Source organism: Garra rufa, chromosome 6, assembly GCF_049309525.1.
Source record: "Garra rufa chromosome 6, GarRuf1.0, whole genome shotgun sequence".
NCBI classification, from domain to species: domain Eukaryota; kingdom Metazoa; phylum Chordata; class Actinopteri; order Cypriniformes; family Cyprinidae; genus Garra; species Garra rufa.
Window position 1 is genome coordinate 6,333,791 of NC_133366.1, and position 10,638 is coordinate 6,344,428.

Consider the following 10,638-nt stretch of genomic DNA (forward strand, 5'->3'; position numbering starts at 1 on the left):
AGGACACAGCGTAGAGTTCCCTCCGGAAGGGAACTACATTTGATTTCAGATATCTGTCCTCTGGTATGTGGTTTGTGCATGTTTTAACCATTTACTTTTGAAAAAAAAAAAAAAGAAATTCATACAGAAATGTGATATATATATATATATATATATATATATATATATATATATATATATATATATATATATATATATATATATATATTGCCAATATACTTCAGGTGACCTGAGTTTGAGTCCCGACTCGAGAAAATATAACATATATAGGTATGGCCTAGATATACACTATATTGCCAAAAGTATTGGTACACCCCTTCTAATGAACAGGTTTGACTACTTTAGTAACTTCCATGAGTAAAAATCTTTATGTTTAAGCAAATAATGATATTCTAGGGGAATTGTGTGCTTCTAATTTTATAGCAACAGTTTGGACAGGACCCTTTTCTATTTTAACATGGCAATGCTGCTATGTATAAGGCAAGGTTCATATTGAAATGATTGATTCAGTAAGTGTGGAAGAACTTGACTGGTCTGCATAAAGCCAAGTCCTAATCTCAGCTGAACACCTCTGGAGTGACTTTAAATGCAGACTTTGAGGCAAATACTCATTACCAAACACCCAATGACTTGTTCATATGGGTACAGTCATTTTAGACACTTCCAAATTGTTGCAATAGAGATGGAAATACAATTTTTAAATACATTAATTATGTTCCCATATTTGCTGCCACAGTTTTAAAAGTAACCTTTACTGTTCTAAAGAAGGGGTGTACTTTTGCCCATGTACAAGTCATTGGTGTTTGGTGATGTATTTTTAGCTCAAAGTCTGCATTTAAAGTTACACCAGAGGTGTTCAACTGGGATTAGGGTTTGAAATTAGAAGCACACAATTCCCTAGAATATCATTAAATGCTTAAACTTTTTTTTTTCTCTTTGAGTTTGAACTTTGATTTGAATTTGAAGATTTGAAATTGTTTCTATTTCGAATATTTAATATTTAATTTGCTGAAACAGCGCTTATGTGTGAATGTGTGTGTGTGATAATTTAATTGTGTAAACTGCCAAATGTTAATGCGATAAACCAATTTGCAAACAATAAACAAAAAGAAGAACTCAAGCCTAATTCTAGTTTGCCACTGAAGAGAAAAAAAGATCCATTACTTAATTTATCCTTCAAACAGGAAATGAGATGGTCAAATGTACACTGACCACATGTAAACATACCAATGGCTGCAGTGCTGGAAAGGACAGTAATGATTTTTTTGTCTCCATTAATAGCAACATTTGTTAATTTTCTGTGGAGAGAAGAGAAGAGAGAGCACACATTTTTGCTTGTTTGTTTTACAGTTATACAATTCTTCTAAAATTGATTTTGAATCAGTTACTTTGAAAAAAGTTGCTTCTCAAATAGATTTAATGGGTTTTCCAAAGGTCCATGTGAGTGATAAACCAGTTTGTCACAGGAAAGTTTCTTCGGCCTCAGACACTGCCACACCGTCTCTGTTTTTATATCCTTATACTCACAGCAGCAGTCACCTTTCTTCCAACTTCCATCTCGACCCCACTTAAGATTACATTCTACTACTTCACGGATCCTGGTTTTATTGGGTCCTGTCCCTTCAAAGAAGCCAAGATAGTGGCTGCGTGGGAAGGAAGACTCCCAGTATTTTTTAAGAATCTGCACAACCTCACTGGAGTGCTCAAGACGTACAAAAATTTCTGCCTGACCTTCCCAGGGCAGAAGGAAAGCAACAGAGTAAATCCCATTACGATGATCCACAACCTCCCCGTACACACTCGCCTTCAAGAACACCAAAAAAGAATAAGTTTAGTGGAATGTCTGTTGGCAAATAAATGTTTACATTTTTATTGTGTAAATGTACAAACAATTAACGCAAGTGAAACTCAATAAGACTCAATAAGAAAATGCCTGTGTATTGATTTGTTGTGTGTTTGTGTTTATGTAAAAAATAAAAATAAACACACCTTTAGCTCTGAATTAAAAAGTTTTGCTTGGAAAAAATCTCCTCCATATATTTTCAGGTTCTTGTTGTGGTCTCTGGCTGTGATAGTAACAGATATCTTTTCTCCCACTTTGTAACTGTCTTTGAGTCCCACAATAGAAAAAGATGAGTGAACTGGACTTGTGCTCTGATTCAGATGAGTGATTTCTTGATCTGGAATAGGCCAGTCAATAGCCTTTTGTAGTCTTTCCCACTCCTCATCACTGATTCCCATGTCAGACGCCGATATTACAGATGAACCATTGTTTTGAATAACTGGTTTAGGTCTAGTGGTCTGAAATAGTTTGATGTGGGTCCCACTGTTCAGTGCCCATAGAACCTGAGAGAGGATCAGAATATCAATCACACCAAATTTCATTTAGTTCTACATGCAAATATTTAATGTAACAGTGTGTGTGTGTGTGTGTGTATTCTATTTATCATCTTTAATGGCCCTGACTTGATGTTCTGACCCTTATAAACATTGATTTTTAGTATCTCTTAACCCGTAGGTTGCATTGTTTCCAACTTTGGCATGGACCCTCAGATCATGGTATTGATGCAGCATACAAAGTTTAGCCTCTTAACCAATTTTTAACTTCCACACATTTGTGACATCACAACTTTTGAATAAAGATGAATATCACAAATCTGTTCCATCATTTTTATGTGGCATAGTCCAAAGATCATTTGAGCCATTTTCATGAGAATTGGACACATTCTGATGGAGGAGTATAAAAAAAAACTAGTATTTTACTTTTCAAAATGGCCAATATCTTAATGTCAGATATGCAATGTGATCACCATGAGGAAAGTAATTAGGTGTACTAAGTTTTATTTATTATTTATTTATTGTAACCATTTTGAAAAGTGAAATTTTAACTGGTGGTGGCGCTATAGAGTTGGTCCTAGAAACCCGGAAATTGGTCAGGTCACTATTAATGATCATTACTACAAGTGTGCCCAATTTCATAATTTTCCTATGTTCCCCTTATAGGGCTGCCATTGACTCACATGTAAGGATAATAATACTATAATAATAAAGTAAACTAACAGATGTAATGCAGTGCTGTCAGTTTACCTCATGTCTCATTCACCGGTAAGAAAACATTACATTACATTAAAGCCTGTTGTAGTCCTCAGTCCGAGAAATATGATTGGACAAACAATCAATTTCCACAAGGGACAGACAATATAAATGCCTATAAATACATTTAGACCACTTAGTGATTGTTATCGGAACATGAATAAACTTTCAACCAGCGTAGCAAAAAAATGTTTTTGAACCAAATCATTAACCCTGACTTTAACACAACTAATCAGCCTACATTCACATTTGAACTCTGTTCTGTTACTGCTCTCATAAAATACATTCAGCTGTGTTACATGTATAACTTTAGACCTACGTTTAATGTCTAACTAGAAAAAAATTCAGCCAAATGTATTTAGCTAATAGTATTGTGCTTTTGTTCTCTTGTGTTCCGTCTGTTTGACCAAAGCCAATAGAAGGCAAGCCTGCGACCTTTAGCCAAAAATGCATGACAGCTAACGCTAAAGTTTCCGGTTTCGGAAAGGAGACCAGAGGCTGTTTTCTTTGAATGGATGTCAATGGAGGAGAGGCTTCACTACACTGAATAAACAGCATTTTAGAGGAAACAGCTTATCATTTAATGAATCAACTGCCTATCAGCTAATTTTCAACAGGACACTAAACAATACTTCTGAATTGAACTATTTTTAGAGTTTGAAAAAAAAAATGCAGTTTTATAAGATAAGTCACTGACTTTCTGCAGCAGGTGGGATTCAGCTTACGGCACTTCTTGTAATGTGATTGGCTATCAAGGAACATGTGATACAAATAGACTGTTACGCTTTCTCCAATAGTAATGAATACAATAAGTTTAATATAATACGTTTTATTTATATAGCGCCTTTCCGTAGCTCAAGGACACTTACAATAAACATGAAAAATTTAGGATAATATCAAACAGTAGCATAGAGGGTACCATGAAGTTAACTTCCTGTGATGAGTGAACGCTGGCATGACCTACTGCCGCTGCTCGTTTGGAAAACTGGAAAACTTTTGAACTGTTATCCAATTTGTATGGATTTCTGAACCTAAGATGCCGCTACAATTGTTTTTATGGTTCGTTTGTGTCTGGTTCCTCCTGCTACCTGTTCTCCTGCCACTGACAGGTTTATACCAGTACACAATTACTGACCTGATTCGGCTACGGCGTCATTTGCTTGGCCCCCCGCCAGCTGTACTCCATCTCCATCCGGATATCATCTATTATCCCCGGCGGAGATACAACCATCGAGGCTCCCGTCGGAATCTCAACTCTCACAGCTCTACAGCCATAAAGTCCATCTGGTCCAGCTCTCGACGTACACGCTCTGTCAGCCGTGCTGTCAACCACAACGTGTTAGCCCGCCTAAGCCGGTCGGCTAACACTTCCAGCTCTGACAACACTCCACTCAAGTGCGCTCTTCTTAACGTTCGCTCTCTGTCAAACAAGGGACATATCATCCGGGACCTCATCACTGACCATGAGTTAGATTTTATATTTTTAACAGAGACCTGGCAATAACCTAATGACTTTTCACTGCTCAACGAAGCTGCACCACCGGGATTTGTTTACAAATCACAACCCCGTGGCACGGGTCGGGGAGGCGGTCTCGCGATGTTTTACCGCGAGAAGTGTAAAGTCTCGCCAGTATCAACACCTGTCTTCAGCTCGTTTGAGCATATGGTCTGTGTACTTTCTGGTCAAATTCCAACCGTCATCGCCACTGTTTACCGCCCACCCAAACCTAACTGTAACTTTTTAGATGACTTTGCTGGTTTTCTTGCTTATTTATCCACTTTATCACCAAATATAATATTGTTGGGCGATTTTAATATCCATATGGACAATCCCAACCTGCCTCTCACTAAAGACTTCATCTCCTGCCTGGACAGTTTTGGTTTTCTTCAGCATATAACTTTTTCCACACACTCCAAAGGTCACACTCTAGACTTGATTTGCTGTTCTGGAGTCACCCCCATCAACATTACAGCTGAGGAACTCCCTATAACGGATCATTTTCTCATCTCATTTACAGCTGAACTCACCCTCTCTATCATCAAGACACCACGTCATATCACCTTTCGCAATATAAAAAACATTAACCCAGCCACTCTAACTACAACTATTGATTCTTCTGCCATCCTTGATATCCATGATTTCTCTACCCCTGATGATCTGGTTTCTCATTACAATACTGGACTTCTAAACATTCTCAACTCCCTTGCTCCGTTAAAAACTCGACCTGTTTCATTCACTGTCTCTGCCCCCTGGTTCACCACTGATCTTCGACTCATGAAAGCAAAAGGGCGACAACTGGAACGACTGTACAGGAAAACTGGTCTCACTATACACAAAGAACTATATAATAACCATATTTTGCATTACAAGGATTCCATTGCCACCACCAAATCTCAGTACTACTCCAGTTTAATCACCGCTAATCATGGAAACTCAAAGTCACTTTTCACTATTTTAAATAATATTACCCAACCACAGGATTATTTGCCTCCCCATTTGTATACAAATTGCTTCTGTAATTCCATCATGTCATTCTTCACTGATAAAATCTGTAATATCTATCAACACCTTGACTCCATGCCTCACCAACTCCACACCTTTCCTGACCTTCATTCACCCACACACACACTCTCTTCTTTTCACCTGCCCTCTCTCTCAGAACTCACCGAACTCATTCAGAAATCCAAACCGTCTACATGTCAACTTGACCCTCTTCCTACATATCTTGTCAAATCCTGCCTTCCTTCTCTGCTCCCCATCATTGCTCCCATTATTCACTCCTCTCTTACCACTGGAATTGTCCCAACATCCTTCAAAACTGCTGTCATTACACCTATCCTGAAAAGGCCTGGCGCTGACCCCTCAAATTTCAATAACTTCCGTCCTATTTCTAACCTACCTTTCATTTCCAAAATCCTTGAAAAAATGGTTGCCACTCAAATCCATTCTCACCTTTCTCACAACAATCTCTATGAACAGTTCCAGTCTGGTTTCCGCCCACTCCACAGCACTGAAACAGCACTTGTAAAAATCACCAACGACCTTCTTATGGCAGCTGATTCTGGACTACTCACCATCCTTATCCTCCTTGACCTGAGTGCGGCCTTTGACACTATTTGTCACACCACCCTTCTTAATAGACTATCATCCATTGGAATTACCAACACTCCACTAAATTGGCTAAAATCCTATCTTTCTGGCCGCACTCAGTTCATTCAGCTTAAATCATTCAAATCCACTCCATCCTCCATCACTACAGGTGTGCCCCAGGGCTCTGTCCTGGGGCCCCTTCTCTTTATCATCTACCTTCTTCCCCTCGGCAATATTCTCTGTAAATTCAATGTTAATTTCCACTGCTATGCGGATGACACCCAGCTCTACCTCACCACAAAGCCCTCATCCACTTTACCACCCACTACCCTCACTGATTGTATTGCTGAAATAAAATCCTGGTTTACCCTCAACTTCCTTAAACTTAACAGTGATAAAACTGAGGTTATCCTCATTGGCAGTAAATCCATGTTATCCAAAGCTAACAGTTTCTCCATCACAGTTGATAACTCCTCCATCTCACCTTCCCCTCAGGTTAAGAGTCTAGGTGTCATCCTTGATAGCACACTATCATTTCAACCACACATCAATAACATTACCCATCAGCCTACTTTCACTTAAGAAATATTAATCGTCTCCGTTCATCTCTTACCCCCTATTCTGCAGCCATTCTTGTCCACAGCCTAGTAACCTCCCGTCTTGACTATTGCAATTCACTTCTCTTGGGTCTTCCTCACAAATCCCTCCATAAACTTCAACTAGTCCAGAATTCAGCTGCCCGAATCATTACCCGAACCCCTTCCATTCATCACATCACTCCTGTCCTCCAGCAGCTCCACTGGCTCCCTATCCAATTCCGTATCCAGTTTAAAGTCCTCTTGCTGACATTCAAAGCCATCCACAACCTCTCCCCTCCTTATCTATCTGACCTCCTTCATGTTTCCATTCCATCTCGCTCTCTCAGATCCTCTTCCTCATTACACTTGTCTGTTCCACCTGCCTGTCTCACCACAATGGGGAGCAGAGCATTTAGCCGCTCTGCTCCCCGCCTCTGGAATTTCCTCCCATCTCATCTTAGAAACATGGACTCATTTCTTCATTTCAAATCTGGACTCAAAACCTATCTGTTTAAACAAGCCTATTCATTGTAAAATCCATTCATCTGTCATTTTTATTTATTTTATAAATTTTTTTAATTTATTAATGTATTAATTTTTATGTATGCCTGTACGGTGACCTTGAGTGTCAGAAAGGCGCCTTCTAAATAAAATGTATTATTATTATTATTATGAACAATAAGAGACGAAATATTTAAAAAAAAAAAAAAAAAAGACAATGAGAAGTAAACAAATGTAATAAACAAAGGTCAACTTAAGAGAGATAACACTCAGAAAACAATATATATACAGACCCTCTTATCTGCCAATAGTAAAAAAAAAATCTCTGGTTTGACATGCCTGCACTCATTCAGTGAAGTATGCGAAGTTTATGGAGATTGCTAGCTATCAGGAATAGCATGTGTGCTAAACGGAAATAACTGCATTATTTTCTAATACTTAGCCTACAAATAACCACCCTGTGACATGTAATTAAGAGCTGGAAAAAATGTCAAATGTCATAAATGTCAAATATACAAATTCATTGAAAACTACAATTACAGCAGCTACACAAATTTGTATTTAGCTTCAGATTCTGCATTTTTCAGTTTGCTAATTTCTGATGCCTAAATTCAGATTTCAGAATTTAATTGGAATTTAAAATAAATTCCACACATCCCTGATGTCTTGTTAGGTAGAAATAAAACACTTATTTATTTGATCATTATTTTAACATTTGCTTTAAAATGTCTTAGAAACTTACCAAACAGAATGTTGTCCAAAGAAAACAACCCAGTAACACATGTAGTCTTAACCTGCAGACTGATAAATATATGGAAATGATCAACTTTCAAATCCTTCGAAACATAAAGGCAAATGTGATAATGTCCATAACGTCCTGATTACCTGGTGCATTTGATTTCTGTGTGGATGGCATAACCATGGCTAAGTCTGTTGTTCTCCTATTTTACTTCAGCTTGTGAGTGAAGAACGTGACCGTACGGCTCTGAAAACAAAAAGTCCCCACAAAGTATATGATATGCGGTTAAACACACATGGCTGTCCTCCGTAATCGCACTTTAGCTTGGCTTTGTTTGATTTCTAGATGAATGTAGGGGGGGGGGGGAGCTGTCACTAGGGCGGTACCTTGTTTACCCTTAACAATGTTAACATTTTAAAAGTATGTATTAGTACCTAAAGTGTAAATGGTACGTATGATACCATGTTTTCAGTGGTTCACGATAAAAAGTCAGTAGCACAAGTGGCAATAATTTTATTAAATTGAATGTGTACTATTAACATTGTTCTTATCTAGTTTATCTAATCTTATTGTATTATTGTGGAGAAAGTGAATAAACTTTTATTGCACCCGCATGAGATTAAAAAGCTTATTTTATTTATATAACAACCTTTGCACCTTTTTCTGATATGAGTGTTGTGTAATGTTAAGGAGCAAGAGCTCTAAAGCAATCACTAACCACCATGATGGTAACGTCAAAACAAACAACAACACAAAAATGATTATCTAAATTTCTGTTAATTCTCAATAAGCGCTTTTGTAAATGTCTCACAGAAAATGAGTCAGTCTGGTTAATAATGAGTGAAGCTGATGATGCTGTTTGTAGAGTTGTTTAATCCTTCTCTGCTGATATCCTGAGAGATTTACCCCCAGTTTCACAGACGAGGCTTAAACCTAGTCTCAGACTAAAATGTAAGTCTGAGCTGTTTCAACTAAAACAAACTTGCACCGATTGATCTTAAAACATGCCAGTGCCTTTGTTTTGTCTCAAGATGCACACCAGTAATGTTTTTTTCTAAGGCACATTTATACAAATTACTTTAAAGTCCTAATTGAACTATGGCCTAATCCTGGCTTAGTCTAACCTGTCTGTGAAACGTACCAAGCCTTAATGTCTTTTATTTCAGTTGATTTCATTTAAGGCTGTGGCTGGAAGTCAGCTGTATGTTTGGAGAACGTTAAACAAATCTGTTAGCTGTGTGTGCACTCAGTCATACTGTGAGCTCAGCACTGACTGAAATCCTTGTGATAGAGAAACAGGATATAGAATGCCCCCCAGTGACCAATATTTGAACTGCCTCCTCACAACGATCTCACATATTACTCACATTCACAGTATGATAATGGTGTAATGTCACTGTGATCATTGCATGATCTTACGTGTTGACTGGGATAGCTGTGTGTTTGTGTATGTGTAGCATTTATCAAAGAAAGTGGAATGAAGCAGTATGATGTGCTTTTTCTTAAGCCTGGAATATTACAATATTACAATAACAGCTTCCATTCTCACTCGGTCTGCAGTAAACAGCTTTTTAGAAGAAACAGCTCATCATTTAATGAATCAACTGCATATCAGCTAATTTTCAACATGTTTTACACTAAACAATACTTCAGAATTGCACTACTTTTAGAGTTTTCTCTGAAAAAATGCAGTTTTATAAGAAAAAAATTTGCAGCAGGTGGGCTTCAGTTTACGGCACTTCTCATTCATTCCTGTGGTACCGTAAACAGCGAATAAACGTTGCACAACTCTAAACTGAAATTCAGTGAAGTCAATGCTGTAATGTGATTGGTTATCAAGGCACATGTAATACAAGTAGACTGTTACGCTTTCTCCAATAGTAAGTAATACATACCCTCCCATCTGCCTGCCTTCTTTCAGTGAAGTACGCAAAGTTTACGGAGAATGTGACGTAATTAAGAGCTGAAAAATAATGCGCAAGCATAAAAGCACTACACGATTTTTGCCCCGATTTTCCACCGATTTACAGTCTGGAGCAGTTGAGGCTAGTTGCTGAAAGTCAGAGGGAGTCTGCAGATTTGAGTTGACAGATTCCATAGAAAATCGCTTAGTGTATGATGGTCACAGATTTTTTTAGCTTCGGACTTTGATTCTATCCAGTCGGAGGATATCAAACATATTTGATATTTTTAGCTGATTTTAGAACACATATTGTTTTCATTTGTTATGCATCTCCTAGCAAAAAGGCACACATTTCTGCATGAGTTTGTTGTGATCAGAATGACTTCAAAGTCTGCTAGTGTATTATCTTCAGTCGTGTAGTGTATGATGGCCAGTTTTCCTCTGTCACCGTTTACAAAGTGTATGACGCCTATTGTTTAAAAAATCTGTTCAGATTTTAAAAGTCGTGTAAGTGTGTTCCAGCCTTTAGTGCCCGTTTCCACGATGACTTGACGATTCATGGTCAAGATGCTACATTGGAAGCAAGGGGGTGCAAATAATGTTTAAGTATAACATGTTTAGTTAGACAAATCAGATTAGTACCAACACAGCAAAAAAAGCCCAGCATTAAATGAACTCTTCTAGGAGTCAAGAGTGTGAAAGTGTTAAACTAAGAGTGTTAAATTAACACTGA

At 37.9% G+C, this 10,638-nt stretch overlaps 1 protein-coding gene across 1 annotated transcript; it reads right to left on the reverse strand.

The window, feature by feature from the left end:
- Positions 1-1,128: 1,128 nt before the first annotated feature.
- On the reverse strand, positions 1,129-8,336 carry LOC141336790 (NXPE family member 4-like). Its single transcript, XM_073842516.1, has 6 exons — positions 8,149-8,336; positions 8,006-8,064; positions 1,990-2,346; positions 1,389-1,804; positions 1,228-1,298; positions 1,129-1,139 (listed from the first exon to the last, which is right to left on the reverse strand). The coding sequence occupies exons 1-6, from the start codon at positions 8,183-8,185 to the stop codon at positions 1,129-1,131; spliced, it is 951 nt and encodes a 316-aa protein (XP_073698617.1). The 5' UTR covers positions 8,186-8,336.
- Positions 8,337-10,638: the final 2,302 nt, after the last annotated feature.

Bases quoted from the DNA above. Each gene is read 5' to 3' on its own strand.
- LOC141336790 (XM_073842516.1), bottom strand. From the start codon at position 8,185: ATGGTTATGCCATCCACACAGAAATCAAATGCACCAG. The intron at 8,065-8,148 runs GTAATCAGGACG...TATATTTATCAG, and splicing joins ACAGAAATCAAATGCACCAG to TCTGCAGGTTAAGACTACAT. The intron at 1,805-1,989 runs GTGTGTTTATTT...GTGTTCTTGAAG, and splicing joins TTTTTAATTCAGAGCTAAAG to GCGAGTGTGTACGGGGAGGT.